Genomic DNA, 24,768 nt, shown 5'->3' on the forward strand with positions numbered 1-24,768 from the left:
GAAAGTGAAGCGGGAGCTGGGGAATGAAGGGTTGTTGGTATGGGATGAGGGATGGAGGAAGAAAGAGCCACAGCCTGTGGAGAAGCTATAGCTTTCCCTTCAGAGACGGGACATGTGAGTCAGTCTGTCTGGGAGAGTGAGCACCACTACAGACCACCCAAGCTGCTGACCAGTCCTCTGAGGGCTCCATCACTATGGGTTGGCCCAAGGTCCCGGGTTATTACAAAAAGTGAAGGAAACCTGGATCACTATGGTGGTCAGAACCACTGGGCCCCTCCCCTGACTTCTGACTGTCTTCAGAAGTAGAGAACAAAGGTTAGCTTTGATGTGGTTATAGGCACATAGATCCTGGCAGGAACAGGTAAATAGGATTCATGTTAGATTCCATAGCGGTCAGTCATGCCTGGCTGGCGATGCTTAGTCTCCACAGATTGAAGGAAAATGCCAAAGATCTGCGTGGAGTAGCCAGGGGACTCCAGGCATCTGAACTCGAGAGCAACGCAAACAAAGCGCTTCTCGTTTTCTTAGTAAAGCAAGCACAACACGAGGTGACATTTACAGTCCTCTCAAGTAAATACAAGCGCAGCAAGGGAATACACCTGAAGTTGAGTCTTATCATCTTTGGTCATGTGCAAAGAGCCAAGAATATTCTTCCCAGGCCTTTGCCTTTCCCACAGAGATAATGTGGGCATGCTTCATGTCCTTGCTTTTTCAAGTGTGTTTGCTCACCACTGTTTATGCAATTCTTTATAGACGGTGCTCCGTGGGAAGCATTCTGTATTCTGCCCCATCCACGGTCCACAGTAAGTTCACACTTTCTTACATAGGCTCCCATACAAGGCCAGCTTTAGAATTTACCTCCCTTTCTGAGTGATTATGGAAGAGGGGTGGATTAAGCAGGGGAATAGGGAGGAGGGGGGAGTGGAGGAGAGAAAAGAGGGAGGAGAAGCTGAGGTTAGGCTGTTTAATAAATAAGTAAGTAAACAAACAAACAAATAAATAAATACTTTGCTTCCCTAAAAGCTGCCTCCATTCTTTTGGTGCAGCTTGGTGCTGCGCTCCACAGCAGAGCTCAGCTAGACTCCATGCCAGGCAGGGGCTGGGCTGCCCAGCTGGATGATCCCTTGATCTGCAAGCTTCAGAATGGCCTGGCTTTAAGCCAGAAGCAGCCAGACTTCCTCTGTGGTGCCTTGCCATAGCTCTTGGGACCCGTAGACGCTGGTGGCCACCATGTCCTGTCCTCTTGGTCGTGGGAAGGCCTCGCGTTCTCCAGACAGCCTTCTGTAACCTTTGTACTTGGTACACTGAGTCTCTTGTCATTCCTGTGCCCTTCTTCCTCATACCTTATTCAGTCACTTTAAGCCCCCCCCCCCCGTCCTGTGGCGCATCCAGCCCACCCTTGTCCCCCAAGGTCATGCCCTGAAGCCCTTCTCTCCCCCAAAACATCTGGTTCACTCCTGCCCTTCTCAGGCTTAGTCCTCCTATCCTGGACTCAGTTTAAACATCTATCAAAAAAGCAGGCCCCGCCTCTGCTAGCGCTCTCTCCATAATATTTCCTTCTCGGGATTGTGTGTTTTACACATAGTTTATTGGTTTGCTTGTACTTATTTTTCTCCCATGACATTTAAATAATTAGGGTTCTATTGGCATGAAGCACAATTGCTCCTGGCAGCACCGATCTATTCCCAAGAGAATGTTGAACACCAAAGACACTCCACTTGGAGCTTGTTTTCTTCTTGGCAAAACTGGCCTTTGGGTAAAAAACTACCCATGCCTCAACCTCTCAACCACTGACAAAATGCATGGTGTCCAGACTGGACAAGCAGGATAAAAAAAAAGAAAGAAAAGAAAAGAAAGACTGCCAAACCTTGCCAAGACAGGGTAAGATAGTTTTAAATTTTTCCTGCCTCTAGAAATGATCTGTCAGTTACTCTAGACCTTAGCCAAAGTTGGTTGCTTCAACATTGCAAATAAAACTTTGGGTGATTGCCCAGGTAGCCAGTTGTCTCCATCATATACTACATAGTTTGGAAGCTGCTTGATTGCACTTCCTACCTACTCAAGAAATATTATCTCCCTTCTCAGGCTTTCAATGGGATTGAAGATTAGATACTCATAGTTACTTTTCTCTTATGATTTTGTCAAGCCATTTCTAATACAAGATTTAGACTCCTTAGGATAGAATAATTATTAAAACATTCAACACATGTTCCTTATTTAATATTGTTTATACTGGTTGTAATTCCAATTTTTATACTTGATATCTGTTCTTATTGTGTATAGTTTTATATTGGGTTTGGAACTCTCTTATTTAGACAAAATTGGGAGGTGATGGGTAACCTCCTTCAGCCTTTGAGAGGCTGGATCAGACGGGGCGTGGCTTTGGGGTACCAAAAGGGCAACAGGATCACCCTCTTGGTCTCTTCTCCATCCCACACCTGGATGTTGGACCTCCCCTCCTGTTTCCTTGCTGTGATCCGTGAGTTTCCCTTTTCAATAAAGAAAACCCTAGTACCCTATTCAGAGCTAGCGTGGGATTATTGGTTTGTGTTCCTCCCATCTGCTTCAGACCGTGAGCTCCACAGGGCAAGAAACGTGGTTTTTCTAGTTCTCTAAGGTCCTCAGTGCTTGATACTTGGTACATGAATGAAAAGCAATTTTTTTAAGGCAGAATCTCAAACACGTGCTTGGCTTGAATTTGCTATATAGATGAGAATGACCTTGAACTCCTGATCCTCCAGCCTCCACCTTCCCAGTGCTGGAATTACAGACGAGTAACACTGAGCCTAGATTGTTTTGTTTGTTTGTTTTGAGAAGTTGTTTGTTTATTTTGGTTTTTTGAGATGGGTGGGGGTGTGTCTTTGTGTCCCCCAACTACTCTGGAACTCACTCTGTAGTAGACCAGCCTGGCCTTGAATTTAGAGATCTGCCAGCTGCCTCTGCTTCTCAAGTGCTGGGATTAAAGGCGTGCACCCAGTGATTGTTTTGTTTTTATTGTTGTTTCCTGAGACAAGGTCTTACTCTATAGACCAGACCATCTCTTGGCAAAGCTTTCTACCCTAACCTCTCAAGTTCTCAGTTTACAGGTATATGCCACTATGGTTGGCCTAAAGATAAGTTTTAATTAGACTGTGTGTGTGCATGTGCACATGTGTGCTTGAGTGTGCTTATGTGTGCAGTCTGTGCACATATAGGTATGTATAGGTTATGTACCCTTGTGTGCACACATAAGGCTGAGGAGGACACGGAGTGTTCTTCTCTGTCACTTTCTGCCTTCTCCCTTTGAGACAGAGTCTCTCACTGATCCTGGAGCTGGGCCAGCAGCCAGCGAGCCCAGTGTTCCACCTGTCTCCACCACTACAGCATCTTGGTGACAAGGTGAGGAGCCACGCCCAGCTTGACACAGGAGATGGGGGCGGGATCCTAACTCAGACACGCCCACTCGCACAGCAAGCACACTTACCCAGAGCCAGGAGGTAGCGGTAGCGGTAGCGGTAGTGGTAGCGGTAGCGATACCTGCTTTTGATCCCAGCACTAGGAGGCAGAGGCAGGCAGATCTCTGTAAGTTCGAGGCCAGCCTGGTCTACAAAGTGAGTTCCAGGACAACCAGAACTATACAGAGAAACCTTGTCTTAAAAAACAAAAATCAAAACAAAACAAGCAAAAACTACCCTCCCCATGTTTTGGAAAAAAACAAAAAACAAAACAAAAAAAACCTAACACAGGGTTTTGCCTCTTGTATTCCTCATTCATGATCAATAACATTCTAGGTACTTCTCAGGCACCTTAAGTAACCTAACTAAGGCTGCCGTGTGCCACAAATGTGACCTTGTCCCCACACTGCACAGGCTGTAGTACCCAGCCAAGGCCTCCAGACTCACTCAGTTACCCCCGAGGCTTCCGGCGTCTCTGCCTGGATCAGCTCCACTGTGTAGGAGTCCACAGGATTCAGGTTCCCAGACTCCCAGCAAATCAGCGCAGCCTCTTCACAGCTTCTGATCATCTCACGTTTTATAGTGGGGGGAGAGGGGGCTGAGCACAGGAGAAAGGCGACAGGACCAACCATTAGGCTCTGGCCCGGCCATCACCACAGCATGCAAGTACCCGGGCACCCTTTCAGACATTCCTGGGGCTGTGGTGGTTTGAGTAATAAATGTCCCACGTAGCCTAGGGCATTTGAATGCTTGGTCCCCAGTTGGTAACCCTGTTTGAAGAGTTCTCAGGAGGTGTAGCCTTGTTGGAGGAAGTGTGTCACTGTAGGTGGCTTTGAGAATGTAAAGGCTCACACACGTTCACGCTCTGCTAGCACTTGTAGTTAAGATATGAGCCCTCAGTCTCCTGCTCCAGCTACTGTACCTGTTGCCATATGTCTACCATGATTGTTCTTTTCTTTCCTTCCTTCCTTCCTTCCTTCCTTCCTTCCTTCCTTCCTTCCTTCCTTCCTCTGTGTAACAGTCCTAGCTTTCATGGAACTAGCTCTTGTAGACCAGGCTGGCCTCGAACTCACAGAGATCCGCCTGCCTCGGCCTCCAGAGTGCTGGGATTAAAGGCGTGAGCCACCACCACCCAGCTCTGCTGTGATTCTTATCTCTCTGGAACTGTAACCCTAAATAAACCCTTCCCTCTTTAAATTGCCTGGGGCATGGTGTTTCAAAACAGCCATAGAAAAGTAACTTAATACAAGTCCCGATTGTCAGTAAACTGTGGGTGATGGACCAACTATGGGGAAAAAAAACGTCCCTACAACACCAGGCATGTAGATCTAATGCATTAAACAACACACAGAGAAGAAAAGTAACCGACACGCAGCTCTTTCTGTCCTTTCAAATGAAATGGAAAACCCAGTCACGTCTAGAAACCCACAACTCCCGTGTCACCTTGAATGAGAATGAACCGTTCAGTACCTGTCATATACACTGCGTGCTCACTGGAGGGGCTGGGGCCGGTCCTGTTCTGAGCGACCACCCAAAACTCATATTGGGTATTTGGCTCAAGATTTGTCACTGAGCAATATGTCTCTTTGACCGTCTTGGTAAACTCTGGAAGAAAAAGGAAAGGTCAGAATTCAAACCTTTCAAGGCAGAGTGGCTTTACTGTGTCCCCGTTGTAAAAGACAGGGCTGCAGATTCCTCCCTCCCCTACAGGCACGACCCCCCTGTGCTAAGAGCCTCTGCAATCCTAGCCAATTTTTTTAAAAATTTATTTATTGTTTATTATGTATACAATATTCTGTCTTTGTGTATGCCTGCAGGCCAGAGGAGGGCACCAGACCTCATTACAGATGATTGTGAACCACCTTGTGGTTGCTGGGAATTAAACTCAGGACCTTTGGAAGAGCAGGCGGTGCTCTTAACCTCTGAGTCATCTCTCCAGCCCCCTAGCCAATTTTTGAAGTCAGGCTTACTTAGGTGACAGTTCAGCAGTGGTACAGTGACAAACAAGATGCAAGAGGAGGCTTGGGACCCAGTGACAGACTTGCCCCCTTACTGCTGGGAATGCTTTCACTGTGTGTGAGTTCAAGGCCCTGGGGAGGAAGCCCCTCACCCTTTCCCTTGCACCAGCTGGCCCAGCTAAAGCCAGGGGAGAAGACTTTAATTACTTTTACCTGCTAAGAGGCAACTTGAGGAAGGATTCCTGCTCAGGGCAGGGAAGGCAAGGGGGCTACAGCACTCACTCACAACTTGTCCTTACTCTGGAAGCAGAGCTGATCTCTGCTGAAGGCGCTTTCCCTGTTCACACCTCTGAGACCGGGTGGGTCAAGCCTGCTCTGTTAAACCTTTCTGGAAACACCTCCACAGACACACCCACAGATGTGTTTCCATGGTGGTTTAAATCCTTCAAGCTGACGAAGGAGATAAACCATCATAATGAGTAAGGTCACCTTGGACCATCAGAGCACACTCAAGGGGGTCTCAGACCTGAATTGCCTGAGACAATAAACAACCCATAAAATTGTAAGACAATAAATGTGTGTTATTTTAAGACACTAAATTCTGAGGTAGGAGAATTGCTACAGGGCAAAAATTAACTGGCACAAGGCATGATGGTGCACATTAGTAATCCTAGTACCAAGGAGGCTGAGGCAGGAGACTAGCTGTGAGTTCAAGGCCACTCTAGGTTACTTAGACCTTCTCTCAGAAATCTAACCAATTGAAAGGTATGAAAAAGTATTAAAGAAATCTGTTACTTGCTAAACTAACAAAACCAAATACCCTGCATGCGTGGATAAATCTGCTCTCAGAAGCCAGAGGTTATCAATGAAAATCAGTTTTAGGAATCGGCTGCTGTGTTGGCTACGATAAAACTGTGTGACTAATGTGGCTTCTGGCAGAGTGTATTGGGGCTTATGGTTTCAGGGGGAAAAGCGTTGTTTGTGGTAGGAAGCACAGAAGCAGGCAGGCGTGACCACGCTAAACAATACAGGCACTTGCTACCGCTGCTGGCTGCCCATCAGAACTAGATGGTAACACACTCTTGCTGAAAACAACACATGACCCGCTCAAAGAGCATAGAAAGATCAAGTTGGAACTAAGATCCTTCCTGCTGGATGACCCTCACAGTGCCAGTGGGCACTCTGCAGGCTCCTGTGGGAAAAGACATCAGTGTCCCAGAAGCTGCATCCCTGACCATGGGAAAAAGACATCAGTGATCTGTCCCAGCACTGGACCATTCATGCCCTGACCGTGGGAAAAAGGCATCAGTGATCTGTGCCAGCACTGGACCATTCACGCTGCATCCCTGACCGTGGGAAAAAGACATCAGTGATCTGTCCCAGCACTGGACCATTCATGCCCTGACCGTGGGAAAAAGGCATCAGTGATCTGTCCCAGCACTGGACCGTTCATGCTGCATCCCTGACCGTGGGAAAAAGGCATCAGTGATCTGTCCCAGCACTGGACCATTCATGCCCTGACCATGAGAAAAAGGCATCAGTGATCTGTCCCAGCACTGGACCATTCATGCTGCATCCCTGAGTTGCTGGTGGCAAATCTACTCTCTGATACAATAGTGGCCTGGTAGTTATGAGGGTAACCAGCCGCTTTCTAATTGGTTATGAGGTTTGGTTCACGGGAATGATTTGATGCCTGGTACTGTAAACCTGGTTAGAAGTCCATGACTAGGGAGATCATAGACCCTAGTGGGGAACCGACTATTGTTTGATAAGTGGCCATGTTGCTAAACTGCACTCTATAAACATTTATGATTGTATCCATAGATCTGTGTTGCTCTCAACCTTGGCCAGAAAAGTTTCTTTATGCAGCAGGTAGTGGTTTATACAGAGATTCAAAACTGGTCAAAGTGCCAAGTATAAATGACCCTGAGTGGTTAGCTGTGGATGGGTGGGCTATGGTCCAAGGCTCAGGGAGGTTCAGAGAAGAGTGCTCAGAAAGAATGAAGGGAGCAGATGGGGCGGAGAACTGTGAAATGCGGACGTCTAGTCGTGATGTGACGTCTAGACATGGTGTGACGTCTAGACATGATGTGACATCTAGTCATGATATGGCGTCTAGATATGATGTGGCGTCTAGACATGATGTGGTGTCTAGACATGATGTGGTGTCTAGACATGATGTGACATCTAGTCATGATATGGCATCTAGATATGATGTGGTGTCTAGACATGATGTGGCATCTAGGCATGATGTGACGTCTAGGCATGATGTGGCGTCTAGACATGATATGGCATCTAGACATTGGGGACATGACTCTGAAAGAGATAATGGTATCCCCAGTCCCTCCCTGTTTCTCTTGGCCCCATGGATGCTACCAGGTGAGCAGCTTCTCTGCCACCTTCTATTGTGATATGCTGTGTCATTAAGGATGAAAACTATGGGCTACTAAAGTTTCTTCTTTAAAAGTAGATTTAATCTTTGATAGTTGCTATGGTAACAGCAAGCTGACTAATGATTAATCTTAATTTCAACTTGATGAGATTTTGAATCACCAAGGAGACAGGCCTCTGGGTGTCTATGAAGGCATTTCCAAAGAGGTTTAGCTGAGGAGGAGTGACCCACTTTGAATGTGAGTGCCATCATTCTGTGGGTGGAGGTCCCAGGCTGCATATAAAGGAGAAACCGAGTAGAATACCAGCATGCATGGCTGTTTCTTGACTGTGGATACAATGTAACCAGCTGCTCGTGCACCTGCTACTACGCCCTCCCTTGGTGCTGGACTGGACCCTCCAACTGTGAGCCAAAATAAACTCTCCCCTGCTAAAGCTGTTTCTCGTTCACAGCAACAACAAAAGTAACTAACTGACAGCTAATACAAATACATTGCTCACAGGAGACAGGCTGATGGATTATTGGGGGAAGGGTGGCCCCTGCCCTAGTACCACCCAAGCCATTTCCCTGGGGGTGAAGATAGACACAGAGCTGCCCAGAAACAAGGGGCCGTTCCTGGAAGCATTCTGGTCAGCAGGAGTTCTTTCAGGGTCTAGACCTTACCTGCTTGGTCCTTGCCAGGTGAGCTGTCCCGTACTGGCCTGTAGGACAGCAGATAGCTCTCCACAGTGTCATCAGAGTATAAACTCCAGCACACACGGACGGAGGACCCTGTGGCCGAGTTGGGGGCTTGAGGATTTATCACTGGAGCAGAGGGAGCTAAAAATCGAAAAGAGAGAAAGCAACATTGAGTTTGAAGACCAGACTCAGAGAAAGAGACTTTTTAGGTAGGTGAGTAGTTTCTAGTTCAATTCTACGCAGCTGTGTTACTAGAAAATGTCCAGTCTTTCTCAGTGTTGCCAGGCATTATTTAAATATTGACAACTGAACATTACCATCCATCTAGGTCCATTCATGTTCTCGTTCTCTCTCTCTCTCTCTCTCTCTCTCTCTCTCTCTCTCTCTCTCTCCCTCCCTCCCTCCCTCCCTCCCTCCCTCCCTCTGTCCCTCCCTCTCCCTCTCCCTCTCCCCCTCCCCCCTGTGGAGATGCACACAGGCTAGATCCCCACCTGGAACAGTGTTGATGGAGTCCATCAGCTGCTCCACATCAGAGAAATCCAATGTCTGGTCTTCAAACTCAGGCTGTGCAGAGAGCTCCACGTCTGTTTTGGTTTTCAGGAATTTCCCCAGTCTGTAGGTATACAAAGACATGGCCAGGGCCTGGGGAGTTGACTCGGCAGTTAAGAGCACTGGCTGTCCTTCCAGAGGATCTAGGTTCAATTGCCGGTACTGACGTGGCAGCTCACAACCCTCTGTAACCTGGTCCCAGGGTATGCGACAACCTCTTCTGGCCTCTATGGACACCAGATACTCACACGGACCACAGACCATGCAGACAAAACACTCACACATGTTTTCTTTAAAAAAAAAAAAAAAAAAAAAACACAAATTCACACAAAGATGGAGGGGATTTCTTCTTAAGGTTCATCTAAAGTGCTAGGTCACTAGGAGGGAATAGAGGCTCCTTTGCCAAACTTGCATGTTTTTTTTCCCATGCTTCTGGATTCTGCTATCTGATTTGATGATGGACCAGGAGGTTACCTCATCATAATCTTATGACTTTCACAAATCACAGAGATAAGCACTGGAAGGGAGGCAATGTTTACTTTGGCCCACGGTTTAAGTCCACGGTCAGGGGCCCCATTGTTCTTGGGCCCTGTGGGAAAGCATGGTGGTGGGGGAGGGGCAAAATGGAGGAAAGCTGCTTCTGGGGCAGCCAGAAAGCAGAGAGGCAAGAAGGAGGGGCCAGGGACAAGGCTCTGCCTCAAAGGCAAATCTCTAGTGACCACTTCCTTCCGCTAGGCCCCAACTCTTCAACTCTACCAGCTCCTCACTGTACCACAGAATTATGAACAAATCAAAGGATCCCCATTCATGAGATTGGGGCTCTACTGATCCAGTCCTTTCCCCAGAACCCTAATTTCTGAACACAGTTGCTCTGAGAACAAAGCCTTCGACCCTTGAGCCTGTTAGAGAACAGTTCCTACCCAAACCACCCATCACTGTCCAGGCCAGTGGTCCTCCCCCTTCCTAACGCTGCAACCCTTTAATGCAGTTCTCATGCTGTGGTGACTCCCGACCATAGAACTATTTTGTTGCTACCTCATAACTGTATTTTTGTTACTGTTACGGATTGTAATGTAGATATCTGTGTTTTCCATGGTCTCAGGAGACCCCTGTGAAAAGGTTGTTTGACCCCTCCCCAAAGGGATTCTGATCCACAGTTGAGAGACATTGGTCTAACCCCTCCCAGGGACGGGGGAAGGGTTGGGCCTAAGAATGAGGGGAAGTCCATCCTTCAGCAGGATGCAGATCCACATCTACTCCCACATCATCCCCCGTCCTTGGTACTTGGGGGTTCTACTCTGCAGCCTCACACTCCCCATGGTCAGGAGCCCTCTTGTTGCTTCTCCAGAGGCTCTAGACGGATGGTCCTGCGTCTGCTCCAAGTGGCAACGGTGGAATTTGAAATCCAGCTCCATTTTTGCCAAAACATATGTATGTAGGCCCTGGCACTATTAAGTTCCCATACTGCTCCCAGACACTGTCTTATTAAGTTTGCACAGAGCCAGCCCTGTTTATAAACAGAGAAGGCGGGCATTGTCTTGGAGCTGTCCAAGGTCACTGTGGAAGCAGTGTTTCTGCTCTGCTGTGTCCGACTTTAAAATGTGCATGTTTTCCTGCACAGCATGACCAAGGTGGGAGGGGAGCTGGGGGCACGATCCAGTCCTTAGTTTCTCCCAGTGAAACAAAGTCCCCATGTGTGTGTGGGGGGCACCCAAGCACAGTCTTGCTGGGTGGGCCTCACCACACACGCTCCCTTCCAGCCCAGAGATTCTAAGATTCAACTCTAAAGGGCCCTACTGGCCCCACGCTGCCATTCCAAAGTTGGTAGTATTCTATTTATAGGGTCACCGGAGCTGAAGAGGGAAGCCGTAGCCCAGTGGAGCCGAGTCTGGAAGGGAAAGGAGTGGAAACAGAAACTAGGTCAGGACAAACCATTACCTGTCAGTCATAGCCACTGCATCCTGGAAAGGAAGAGAAAATATTAAACCAGATTAGGAGGTATTTTTTTCTCAGCAATATAATATGTAATTTTTTTAAAGTTGAAAATTATAAAAAGGGGGAAAATCACCCTAACAAACCTACCATCCTTGTGTATTCCTTCCATACCCCTGCACCTCCTGGGTCACACAGGGTCCTTCAGACCACTGACTACAAAGAACTGCAAGGGATCGTTGCCTAGAAACGCCATTGTTTACTTAATGGTTCCTCTGCTGTGGGGCCCTGTGGCTGTCACAGGTGTCCATCATCATAGGTAATGTGTGTTTTCTACATTCTGCATGTGAGATGCAGTGGCACCGTGGGACCGCGGGCTCAAGAGGTTGAGCACTGGGTCCTCTTAGGGCACTTGCCAGATGGCTGTCCACCTTCAATCAGGGTCTCTTACCATGATCAGGCTGAAAGGAGTTTTGGCTTTGAGGAGTAGCTGTGAGCTTGGACAATGAGGGGGTCATATTCAGCAGCTAAGATGACCCTGAAGATCTCTGCGAAACCACATCTGCCCCATAGTCTCATGGGACCTTGCAAGATCTCTAAATGCGGTTGACATTCTCATAACTTCATTACATGGGGTTTGGGCCAGATTTAAATGATCTGAATATAATTAAGGCATGGATATTTTGTATTTTGGCATATGCATGAAGTTACAAAGCAAGATTTACAACTGCCATCCTCAGCACAGGGCAATTTAAGGTACCTTATTAACCTGGACCAACTTTCTCCCAGAGACCCAAGAGCAGCCACAAAGGCAACCAAGAAACTCTCATGGCACTGCCTTTGCCACCTCCACGAGCAAGGGACAGAGGGACAAGGCTTGGAGTTACCTGGGGAGTGGGGAAGGGAAGGGCCAGGTATCTCTGCCTGCTTGGCTACCAATGAGGTGATGTGGAGAGAAAGGGGGACAGCCTCACACCACGAACATAAGATAGATGTGGACCTCTGGGAGAAAAGGGGGGCTAGCCTACTCTAGGCTAGACCCGGGATTCCATCTCAGGGTTCTGCCCCTTCCCTTTCTGTGTCAGCACGGGTGGGCTAGCCTACTCTAGGTTAGACCCGGGATTCCATCTCAGGGTTCTGCCCCTTCCCTTTCTATGTCAGCACGGACCTTCAGGAACTGCACCTTCTCTTGGTGACACATGTCCTCTATGGTCTCCATCAGCTCTCTGCAGGTGTCGAGGTTTTCTCCGCAGGTGACCAGCTGTCCGTATAAAGCCTCCAGCTTCTCTTTCTTTTTCTCCCCTAGGGCTTGAATTTTTTCTTCATACTTTTGAGCGAGGGTTTCCAAGATCTCATTGTAATGTGACTCAAAGTTTTGCTCTTGTCTTCCAAAATTCTCCTGCAAGACAGTTGAGCTCAGGCATCATTTTAGCGCATGTGCTGTGTTGGCTCGAGTCACTGGGGACCTGAAGCTCTGTCTACCCCGAGCTGTTTTCACCCCTTCATTTTATCTCATCTCTTAGCAAGATGCTGGGGACGTGAAAACAGAAGCGATTCCTTCTGACGTCCCCAGGAATGATCTTTAATTACTTATTTAATTAATGCATGTGAACATGTGTGTGTACATACATGTTTGTGCATGTGGAAGTCAGAGGCTAACCTCAAGTGTCATCCACAGAGTCTCTCACTGGCAGGCAGTGTGCCAATTAGGTTAGACTGGCTGGCCAGTGTGCCCCAGAGATCTTCCTCTATCTGCCCTCCCCCCCCCCCAGCACTGGGATTACAAGCATGTGTTGCCACACCCAGCTTTTCTTTTTTTAAAAATGTTTTTTAATATTTATTTATTTATTGTACAATATTCTGTCTGTGTGTATGCCTGCACGCCAGAAGAGGGCACCAGACCTCATTACAGATGGTTGTGAGCCACTATGTGGTTGCTGGGATTTGAACTCAGGACCTTTGGAAGAGCAGGCAATGCTCTTAACCTCTGAGCCATCTCTCCAGCCCCCCACACCCAGCTTTTCTATGTGGGTTCTTGGGGTCAAACTCAGGTCCTTGAACTTCACCAAGTGAGATCTGTGCTCCCCAGCCCTGAACGGCCTTGTCAGAAAGTGCTGCTGCCTTTCCTGGCACCATGTTGCAAACCTCGCCCTGTTTCAGCTACCTCCTATTACCATAGCAACCAGCCTTGCAGCTCATCAATGGTTAATCAGCTTGTTGCAGGGAGCTCTGACTTCGAGGCAAAAGTGTTTGCCCTGAGAGAGGTCCGCCTGCCATTCCCCCCTGTGCTCTCACAGCTCACGATATCTGTCCTCACTAACGGATCCATGGATAAACACTGGGAGTGTACCAACTCTGTTCACGGAAACGAGGAGAGATTAGGATAGCAGAGAAGGAAGGGTTGTAGCAAATGGCAGTGCCTGGTGAATGAGGAAATGCTGGAAGAAGGATGTAGACAACAACTCTCATATGGGTGGCATTTATGAATGTGTTGGTTTTCTTGACATAGCATCTTACTAACGTGTCCCTATATGGCACCTACTGTGCAGGCCAGGTAGGCCTGGAATTCACAGCAATCCTCTTGCCTTAGGTTTGTAAGTGCTGGGATTACAGACACGCATCAACACACCTGGCTGATACCTACAGTATTTACGCTGGAGGCTCAGAGGCTGGGAAACAGTAGAGGAGACGGATTTCCAGTGTCCTTTCCTCCCACTGGAAGCACAAAGGAGTGGTCTTTGACTGTGGCCACCTTCATGCAATGACAAGGACATTTCCAAAGAAGAGGCTTGCAGAGGTCTCTCAGAACTATTATTAAGCACCTACTGTGTGCATAAGACTCAGTCAGAATGGTGAGAGGGTCAAGCAGTAGGTGTGCCTCTGGTGGAGATTACAGGAGGATCCCAGTATCCTCACTGGGGATGAAGATGCTCGGATCTGAGAGTGTGACAGGTGACATGGTGACAGAATAGAGTGTAAGGAACTTTTAAAAAGTTTGGTGTTTTGCCTGCATGTGTGTCCACACGCCACATGTGTGCAGTACCCGCAGAGGCCAGAAGGGGGCATTGGACATCCAGACCTAGAATTACAGGCTATTGTGAGCCACCTGGTAACCAATCCCAGGTCCTCTGGAAGAGCAACAGTGTTGTTAATCTCGGAGTCATCTCTCCAGTCCTAGCCAGCAAGTCTGCCCTGACTGTCTCATTCCTATCTCTCCTCCTACCACTTTGTGCTTGGAAGTAGAAGAGCTCCCATCCTTCCCACTCCTTCCACAGGAATAGCCGGACAGCTCTCTCCCCTTTAAGACTGAGGGTGAAGAATGAATGTCTTGCAGTGTTCAACTAAAGCTGGCCAGGACAGAGGATTTACACTTTCTCTGTGGAGATCTAGAGTATGCCCAGCTGGGCAACTAAGAACAGCTTCCAGCTCAATAATCTTGGTCCATGGATGAAGCACCTGCCTTCTCCCCATTTCAGGACAGGGAGAGAACTGGCATTGAATGATGAGAAGTCACTATTGAGGCAATGCAGACACAGGGAATAGCTTAGCAACCCTGGACTCCACTTGTCTTGGGCTCTGCACACTCCTAGATTCCAGACAAGGCACCTAGCAGCCTGTTAGCAATCTAGGACCCCTGTTTGCATAGAACTGCATGTATACATGCTCTAAACAATGGAGATAGTTACTCTTCTCTGCAATCCTTGATAACACCCCATTTCCCTGCAAACCCATCCTGGAATACAATCTAGGACTATGGGCAGTGGGCTGGTCTGGCCTAGACTGGATTTGGGTGCAACCATATAAAGTCAGACTGTGTCCTCAAAGTGAGCTTTCAGAGAGGAGAGAGCGCTGTATTACCATCTTATGCTTCACATAATTGAGCGTCTATAATAAGTAAAGTCAGATGCATCATGGGAAGGGATATGAGCAGCAAGCAAGGGTTCATGTAATCTAAGCCTGTTGGTCGAAATAGCAAATTGCCCAAATTATACCCCTAATGTCCAAACTCCTCTTCTTGAACCCTGTAAAGTGAACCCCCAAACAATAATCAGGGCCCCTAAGTACTCTCACTCAGGTGCCCTGTTGTCAACCTTTTGGTTTTTTGTTTTTTTGAGACAGGGTCTCTATATAGCCCTGGATGTCCTGGAACTCACTCTGTAGACCATATATACAATGGAATCGTTTACAGGAAAATGGATGCTGGTGGAGAGAATCCAATTAAGTGGTGAATTAAGCTAGTCTCAGAAGACAAATATACATTCTCTCCCATTCGTGGTTCCTACATCTTACATAGATTTCATAAAATCATGTATGTACAAATGGAATGGAAGTGTCTAGGGAACAGAGAATATTAAGGGGAGAGGAACAGGGAAGATAAAAGAGGGGAGTGGAGTTGGGGGAATATGCTCAACACACATCATAAACGTGTGAGAATTCCTGATGTAACACAAAATGTACAATGAGTATTTTCAAAGGGGTGGGGGCTCACCCCTCACTGAATACGGTGACATGATGCCACCCTAAAGACCTAAAATGAAAAACTCCAGAGATGAAGGCAACCACATGTCCCGCCATGTCTGATGATACAGCAGGCCATCAGATGGTACCCATGGGAATCCCAGGGTGAGACTGAGAGCAGGAATAGAAAGAAGAGGACAAAAACAACCAACCAAACACAAAGCCCACCAAGGGCAGGGGCCTGGGAAGTGGCTCAGTTGGTGAAGCGCTTGCCATGTGGGCATGAAGGCCTGGGTCTGGATCTCCAGCGCCTATATAAAAAAAACAGGTGCAGCAGCGATCCTATGTAATCCCAACACTGAGGGCAGCCGAGACAGGGGAATCTCCACATCTTGCTGGTCAGCTAGGCTAGCCAAATTAGAGAGCTCTAATTTTAGTCATAGACTCAGTCTCAAAAAATAAGGTACAGAGTGACTGAGGAAGATACCAAACTTGACCTCTGACCCTCACATGTATGAACATACATGTACATGTACATGTACACTTGTATACACAGGTGCACACAAACACACACATACCTCCCCCCACCCCATCCCAACTCCAAGGACAAAAAAAAAACCCTGTTCATTTCACCATCTGGATGGTGCTACCATGGAGTCATCATTGTTAGAATAAAAAAAAAACTAGCCGGGCGGTGGTGGCGCACGCCTTTAATCCCAGCACTCAGGAGGCAGAGGCAGGCGGATCTCTGAGTTCGAGGCCAGCCTGGTCTACAAGAGCTAGTTCCAGGACAGGCTCTAGAAACTACAGGGAAACACTGTCTCGAAAAACCAAAAAAAAAAAAAAAAAAAAAAAAAAAAATCTAAACCCTGTGCAATTGGCACTTTGGAAATTTTCTGCTTTATCTATCTATGCAATAAGCATGTATAACACACTGGCTTTGAAACATCCCATGCAGTAGGCTTGGAGATACACACACACCAGCCTCCCCCACCTAGAGGACACAGAGGACATAGTAGAGGATGCAGACAAGAGACCATCACCTCTGTGGCTGCCCAGGGCTGGTGGGAGGCCTATGGGTAACACCTCACATTCTAAGAGATAGCTTCCGGAGCTCACTAGGACCACCTGCATGGTGTGGCCACAGGCGGAAGCCACACGGGTGGTGAAGTCCTCAAGGACGTCCTCACCTCCACCGTGATGAACACCTCCTCCAGGTGGCTAGCAAAATTTTCCATCTCGATAATCTGCTGCTCCAATCTGCACATGTTTTTGTGAATTTCATCCTATGGAGCAGAACAAACAAGGCATTAATGCTGTGCTTGCTCTACCATCTTTAAATTAAAAAAATATGCATATGGATGCTTGTCTGCATGTATGTCTGTACACTTGTGTGTGTGTGTGTGTGTGTGTGTGTGTGTGTAGCAGCCACAGAGGCCAGAAGAGGCCATCAGATCCCCTGGGACCACAGTTATAGTGGTTGTGAGCTACTGTGTGGGTGCTGGGAATTGAACCCAAGTCCTCTACAAAGGGAACCAGTGCTCTTAACTGCGGAGCCATCTCTCCATCCCCGCCCCCCCCCACTCCATGCCTGAGGAGGCATGTAGGATGTGTTCCGCCTCCTTGAGACACACATACCCTCTGCAGACAAAGATGGAAGGAGACCTGCTACCTTGGCGCTTTCCAGCGCTTTGTTGAGTGGCATGACTTCATGTCCCTCGTGTGCCTCCACATCCTTCTCAGCAGTTCTTACTGGCGTCTTGCAAGTGGCACAGAAGACATCAGCAGGTTCTTCTTCCTCATCCTCCTCCTCTGGGATGACGTAGCATTCATACTCCTCGCTGGCACGGCCGTGCGTGTACCTGTAGGCTTCCCGGAGGTCTTGGCACTGGCCGGGAAGGCCTTGCCCTCCATAGCCCAGGTCCTCGGCCTCGGCTGCCTCGCTAAGCGCCCAGTCTCTCTGCTCCCTGGTTGGGTCTCTCCTCCTCGGGCCATAAGGAGGATACTCCAGAGTCCCTAGTCTGTGCTCATCAACAAACTCATCCCCTAACTCATGGTCATCTTCAAGTCCGTATAAGTGGACGAGGTCATCCACTTCCTTTGGGAGACTCTTGCTGTCCCCTGCCCCTCTCGGCTCACTGGTCAGTTCAGCCTGAATTATTTCGCTCCTGATTCTGCCGCTTTCTCCCGGGAAGAGCTGCAGTCTGTCTTCGGAGTCATACAGGTCCATGTGATAGAAGTGGAAGTCTGTGTGGGCCCTTGACCCGCCCAGCCCCAGCTCCTCCCCTGCGTCCTCCTCCATTGATATCAAACAGTCCTTCTCAGACAGTCAGTGAATATTCTGAGTCCTAGGACATAGAAGAGATGAATGTCAGTTCCCAAGAAGGCATTGAAGAAGTTATTGTCCTAGTCCATATCATGGCAAGCTAATTCACCAAATTGTCCAGACTGGAGGTGACTCACAATTGCTCAACAATCAAGAAAAATCCACGAGGCACAGGTGAGCCAAGGCTGGCTAGCAATCATAGGGAGTTGAAGACCCTGTTGCAGAAAGGCAATGGGGAGCACCACCCTGAACCAAAATTACCATGAAGACCTTTTCTCAATCCTCAGCCCTCATAAACTATGTAAGATGATAAATACTGATTATTTTAAGTGATCAAGCTGTGGAATAATTAGTTATAAAATAATAGTACGCATGATACCAGCCTCAAAATAACCTTCTTTCCCTTCTGTTATCATTTCCCTCTCTCTTTTGTTCATGTTCAGTCTCTTTCAAAAGACGGCATTGATAATACTGATCTTTACGCCACGGCACATGTATATGGATGGGATTTTCCACGGGGAATGTGGGCACGGACACTAAGGAGTTATCAGCTTTCAGATCCTCAGGTTTGTACTTAGTCTTTCTCGGAGCTGCTTTGCCCGGGAATGAGGCAGCATCTGAGGTTCTCTTTTCTCAACAGCCCTTCTCTTCTTTATTATAAAAGCAAAACATCTTTCCTGTTCATTCTGATTATTCCACCAGTAAGATTTCATTGCTTGGGAATTTGATAAAACCTCCAGGGGACTAGATGAAAGGACAATCTGAAGTATCGGTATCGATGCTGAGAGTGAGTGACATTAATGAATGGGTAAGAAAAAATTTTCTTCAAGGTAAGTGCTTTCCAGCTCTTTGCTTCCAACAAAATTGCAAGAGGATCTAATCAAGTTGTCAGCTGATACGTTATTTAAAATAAATGTTCATGGTAGGTCATTATATAATTTTGGCATACATTTCAGAAAGAGCTGGCAGAATGGAATGGCGTTATTATAAATCACTTCCCTTCCCATCTACTTAGGCAGCTATAAGATCACTCTGTGCTTGTGTGGACAAGATTTAAAAAAATACAAACTCATTCCTGTTACATTCTAAAAGGTGATATTTTCAAACTTGGTTTGAGTTTTTTTTAAAAAACAGATCAAGTCCCACTCGCTCATTAAAAGATGCATTTTTGGGCTGGAGAGATGGCCTGGTCAGTAAAGCGCCTGCCATAGGAGCACGGGGACTGGAGTTCATTCAGGTCAGGTAAAAACCGGAAGCAGTTACATGTCTCTGTAACCCAGCACTGGGAGGTGGCAAAGGGACAGAGACAGGCGGATCTCTGGAGCTCATTCATCAGCCAGCCTGACCCAGTCGATAAGCTCCAGCTTCCATGACAGTCTCAGACAGTTTTGCTTTTATAATAAATGCTCAAAAAAATAAGGGGGAAAGTAATTAATGAAGGAACCTGACACCAGTATCTGGCCTTACACACTCATGTCTATATGTGCCCTTGCTCATATAAACACATACATATACCCACCCCCACACATATTTCCATTTTATTTTTAAATTATTTGCCAAAATTTGTAATGTCAAGTATTAGTGAGACCTGATTTTCCTGCAGTAGGAATGCCTGGTTAGCTGAGCATTCAGACATGCAGGACTGAGAAAACAGAACTCACCGCCTCTTAGAAAAGACTGAATGGTTCTGTTAAGAATCCTCCACTACAATGAGGAGTAAACCGAGCCAGGATGGTGGTGAGGGGGACTGAGGTTAAGTTTCCAAGTCTCGGAGGCAGTTTTGTTCTTGGAAACCATTGAAGGGAGAAAAATGGACTTAGACTCAGGTGAGGCGCACGGCAGCCTGGAGGTGCTGCTGATCCCTCAAAGACTTGCTATGTCAAAACATGTTTTATGTTAAGAAATGTCATTTGTTGATCATCTATGACACTGTCTTCAAAAGATATGCACATAGGATCTGGGACCTAATTTTCTTATAATCACAAGTCTCTAAATAGTAAGCTCATTCTTCTGCTGAATCAAGTTACCAACGTAATTTTTAGTTGAATACTTGCTGTGAGCTCTGACTCACGGGGAAAGGGGGAGAATGAAGAAGAGGGCCCGTCATCTGAAAATGAACCCGAGAGGATGAACACCGAGCCCTGCTCCAGGGGCCACATCTCAGACAACAGCAGCAGCAAGTCGAGGTTAGCCTGTAGTCACCCCACCTGGTCCCCTGGCTTTCAGGGCAATGGAGAATGACCAGGAAGTCTTTGCCAGCCCTGCTGATCTCACCCTGTGCCTGGACTATAGTGCTGGGTCTCATCCATTGCTTCGGCACTGGCTGTGTCTGGGGCTGGCAAAGTGTGGACTCCAGAGAACAGGACACCACCAGGTGCTAGACACAAGGCACGAGACTCTGGGCCCCACGGCTCTTGGCGCTGGGTGTCTGCCTGACATAAGCACTCAGATGTGTAGGCAGCCATCTTGAAGGCTCCATCACAGGCCGGTCTCAGCTCCTCTGGATCCCTGGAACCCCATCTCCTCTCAAAGTGACGGCACACACCTTTGCTAGCAGACTTCTATGCTCCTTAGACCCCTTTCAGTATGTCCCGGTTAAATCTCACCCAGGGTCTTCCTGTTGAGAGCTTCCTTCTTCCTTCTCTGCTGCTCCTCAGCCACCTACCTCCCCTACCTAGCCAGTGCCTGCCTCATCGTTCACGAAGACCAGCTGTAATGATTTCAGCCATGTAAGACTGATACTTCCGGGTTCTAGGAGTCATGCAGGTACAGACAAGCCCTCAGGCAGAAGTGTCTTTAATCCCAGCACTCGGGAGGCAGAGGCAGGCGGATCTCTGTGAGTTCGAGACCAGCCTGGTCTACAAGAGCTAGTTCCAGGACAGGCTCCAAAGCTACAGAGAAACCCTGTCTCGAAAACACCAAAAAAAAAAAAAAAAAAAAAAAAGAAGTGTCTAATGGTCCCCGCATGACCCATGTGCGCGCATGAATGGTTACATCCACGTATGACTCAGCTAAGCCCTTGCGTGCATGCCTAAGCCCCGTCATCTGCGTAAGACATAGCCATGTCAACCCCCTGTGCGCATGCGCCAGGCAGGTTTTAAAAGCTAGACACGCCATCTATCTTCCCCCCTCCTCTCTCTCTCTCTCTCTCTCTCTCTCTCTCTCTCTCTCTCTCTCTCTCTCTCTCTCTCTCTCTCTCACACACACACACACACACACACACCTTTTCCCAAGGCCACTGCTCTCTAGATTCAGATAGCCTTGGGTTTACCTTCTGTCTCTGAGACACTCTGTGTGACATTGCAAAACTACCTCACTTTCATGGACTATAATATATGGGCTATAAGACAGGCTGGTTAATTAGTAATCTACCGCATAAGGTTGGCATTCGATGCAACGATCTAAGTATGTGAACTGTTGTATATATTGCTTTGCTCAAATTAAGTTGTCTATAAACATCCAAGGCTTTTGTGCTTGTTTTTTTTTTTTTTTTTGGTTTTTTGAGACAGGGTTTCTCTGCAGCTTTAGAGCCTGTCCTGGAGCTAGCTCTTGTAGACCAGGCTGGTCTCGAACTCACAGAGATCCGCCTGCCTCTGCCTCCCGAGTGCTGGGATTAAAGGCGTGCGCCACCACCGCCCGGCTGTTCTTGTTATTAATATTATTTGGACCAGCATCTCCCCCCTTGGCCAATTCAGAAGCCTCCTACCTGGACACCTGTGGAGGGTGAGGACCAGGGATGGGGAGCAAAAGGCCACAGTGTGGGGAGTCAGCTGCTGACTGCACGTTTGACCCGTGAGAGCCGCTGATTGGAGGAGACTGAGTACCCTCATGTTCAGCTGGAGACGTTGCCTAATGAGATCACCATTCCCCTCACAAAAATGTCCCAGTGGCCTGGGCAGAGATGTGCTCTTCTAGGGTTGGAGGGCCTCTAATTCAATTTCTAGATTTTAATATGTCAAGACTAGTTTGGGGGAGGACAAGGGGCTTCTTTATGATCAGTTTAACAGGGTTTGTCTGGGCTCCTCTGCATCGCGTTGTGTGCTAGCCACCAGTCCAGTGAGAGCTGAGAGCCAGCCTTAGGCTTCCCATGCATGGAGGATAAGCGCTCTAAAAATAAAACTTGCACCTGTGTGTGTGTGTGTGTGTGTGTGTGTGTGTGTGTGAGAGAGAGAGAGAGAGAGAGAGAGAGAGAGAGAGAGAGAGAGAGAGAGAGAGAGAGAATTCTGTATTATTCAGAGGTCCTGACAAGACACACTTGCAACTCCAAGATGGAGCTCAAAGTTGGTACCACATCGAGGCATGGAGAAGATTCCAACAAGACCGGCATTCCGTAACACACAAGCTAATAAGAGCACAGTCTTCCACGCCAGCATCTGCTCTCTGAGTGTGAATGTCATCTGGTCTGCCTGCTCAGCAGTGAAGCACGAATCCCGCAGCACAACCCCCAGCACACAGATCCCCTCAGCTCCTGCGCTTCTTATGTCTCCTAATGGAGTCAGAAGGGGGGGGGGCACTGACCACAAATTACCATTTTATAATGGTCTGAAATAGGGTAGTGAAGCAATAAACCTATATAGCAATAAACCAATAAACAGTCTATACTGCACATAGTATTGGAGACTCTTCCTCTGCATGTGGGCTGGAGCGCTGGCTCAGCTGTTAATCGTGCTTGCTGCTCTTGCAGAGGATCCAAGTTTGATTCCTGCCACACACACCAGGCTGCTCACAACTGCCTGGGACTCCACCTTGATCAGGTTCTGACACGTTTGGCCTGCACTCATGCACACATACCCACATGTACACACACATCAACACATCACTGAAAAATCTCTTTAAAAAGAAGACATTCATTTAAGCCTTCTGTGTGAGATGTCTCTTAGATGATTTAATTGGAAAAAAATCTCCTTGCTTTTTTTTTTTTTAACCTAGGGAGCCTGGGCACATCTGAGAATAACTCCCCAATCTACTGAAAATAACTCCCTAGAGGTGACACCGTAACAGGAGGGACATCATCCTGCGTGTAATTATAAATGCTTGTCTGCACAGCTCCTACCAACTCCCCAAGTGCAGCTAAAGAAAGTTTGCCTTTTAGTGTTAGCTGTATAGGATGGCAAAGGTGGTTCTGACCAGTTTCACAGGCCCAGCGCAGACCCCAAACTTTCCTCAAGGACAGAGTGCCTATAGCTCACGCAGAAAACATCAATATTTGAATCAAAGCATGGAAATAACGAGTTTTGAGAAGGCGCTGGCAGATTCCAATTTAAAAATATTTATCAACACAATACTTTAGCCAGATGACAGCTGTGTCCAGCGCTCCAAAGCGTCCAAGCAAATGGGCCCCGCACTTAAAACACCTGACAGACACCGGTCAAGAATCGTCAGCTTCTCCCAAGTTTTAAGAGACTTTTTCATGCCTGTTACCATCTTCAGGCAATGTGAATCCTTGCAGATTCAAGAAGGCATGGAAAACATTGCCCGTGTCCCGTGCAGTTTCGTAGCGTCCTATGACAGCCCTTCCCAGCTAAAGGAAAGACGGTGCATTAACACAGCGACTGTGTTAGCACAGTGAGATAATACGGTTTACGTTACAAAATATAATTATCCCCAAACTTGCCTGCTCATTTAGGGGCCTTTAACTCCAAGGTCCTAGGTTTCTGCTGGAAAACTGGATTTCTCTGCTCAGCCAGCTCCCCTTCCTGGTGACTTCTGGCTGCTCCGCAGGCTGGCCTTGCCTAGTCCACCCTGCAAAGTGGGGTGCCAAAGCTGGATGGTAATATGAGCTAGCTCCCACCACAAATAGCAACAGGCCTGCCGTGAGTGACAGTCCAAATATAGACCTGCCACAGCAACCTGGCCACTGCCTACCGCTCCAGTGTCACCAGGAGCGGTCACATGCTGTGCTCTGAAGGACTTCATTTACCGTGGGGGTGGAGACCCAGGACTCAGATGGCTGGTCACGTGTAGAGGGCTAGAGTTGCTATGGCCAGCCCAGAATGGAAATGCCTGAGAGTCCTGGGGCTGTGTGACTTCCACCTGGGTTTTCTCAAAGTATTTTGTGTATGCAGCTCTGGAGACAGAGGCAGTTTGTTTTCTCTCCCATCATCCTTTGCAGTGTGGGAAGTGTTCCCCTCTCTCTGAATGAAGAACTAGTAAAGCCTGTGATTTCTGTTCCTTCTTAGGTGACACACTCTTAAGTCTCTTCAAAGTCAGCAATCAAAGGTCAAACCTAGTTTATGGAGCATCAGCATCTCTCTTCTGTAGCTTGGTCCTCTTTAGCAGGATGCCTGTCTCAGGGGAGAGCAAGATGGGCCTCTCCTCCCCACACTGAGAACACAGGGAGGGATGTGAGAGTGGGGGTGAAGGTGACTAGCTGGCTGTTTGAGTGGCTGTCACAACCGATGCTGACATAGCCGTGGGGCTTATCTCACTCTCAGCTATGACGCTCTCATGTCTAGAGAAACCCACTGTGAAGAGCCCTCCCCTGAAGTTCCCACAACCAGAGAAGATAGCCCTTCTCTCCCTAAAAATCTGCTTTATTCCTCTCCAAAGTTGTCCGGTGTCCCACCACCAGTGAGTTCTCCTCCTTTGTGGAGGTGGCTTTTGGGAACAGAAACTAGATCACTCCTTGCTGTCACTCTTTTCTGTTGGTCCCATCTTTGCTCCTGGCAAACCCTAAGCTGCAAGTGATCCCAATGAGTCTCCCCACTTACCACCCCCTCCAACACAGCTCATCTTATCTTCTGGAGCTCTCTCTCCAGCAGGAGCAAACACAGCTCCCTGAAGGGGCCTTTTGAGGACCCATCTCTGGGCACCAGGTGGAGGGGCCATGGGGTGGAGGGGGAACAGGATGGGGGGCAAAAAATGGGGGGCATGGGTAGAAGGGCACAGGGTGGAGGAAGCAAGGCCTACCTTCTCCAACCTGGCATCTCCCTCCAGAGGGTCTGTCCCACTGCCCCTATCCCAGATAGAATTTTTTTTTTCTACTCAGGCCTTAATGTTTTCCCCAATCATTTGAGAGGCCCAAGAAGTGTGACTCGGGCT

The 24,768-nt window shown here is 47.9% G+C and overlaps 1 protein-coding gene across 3 annotated transcripts in view; it reads right to left on the minus strand.

The window, feature by feature from the left end:
* The window catches only part of Fsd2 (fibronectin type III and SPRY domain containing 2), a 27,383-nt gene extending 9,680 nt beyond the window's left edge, over positions 1-17,703 (minus strand). Inside the window, exons 1-9 of one of the 3 annotated variants that reach the window (XM_038314072.1) lie at positions 17,541-17,703; positions 17,074-17,462; positions 16,592-16,687; positions 12,112-12,342; positions 10,950-10,972; positions 8,954-9,075; positions 8,448-8,603; positions 4,905-5,039; positions 3,882-4,032 (exon numbers count right to left, since the gene is read on the minus strand). In XM_038314072.1, the coding sequence (XP_038170000.1) occupies positions 3,882-4,032; positions 4,905-5,039; positions 8,448-8,603; positions 8,954-9,075; positions 10,950-10,972; positions 12,112-12,342; positions 16,592-16,687; positions 17,074-17,462; positions 17,541-17,703 (1,466 nt within the window). Of the gene's footprint in view, positions 1-3,881; positions 4,033-4,904; positions 5,040-8,447; positions 8,604-8,953; positions 9,076-10,949; positions 10,973-12,111; positions 12,343-16,591; positions 16,688-17,073 lie in introns of all 3 variants that reach the window. The other 2 variants (XM_038314071.1, XM_038314073.1) reach the window with 2 other exon arrangements.
* Between the last annotated feature and the right edge of the window lie 7,065 nt (positions 17,704-24,768).

This window comes from Arvicola amphibius, chromosome 12 (assembly GCF_903992535.2).
Source record: "Arvicola amphibius chromosome 12, mArvAmp1.2, whole genome shotgun sequence".
In the NCBI taxonomy this organism is placed as follows: domain Eukaryota; kingdom Metazoa; phylum Chordata; class Mammalia; order Rodentia; family Cricetidae; genus Arvicola; species Arvicola amphibius.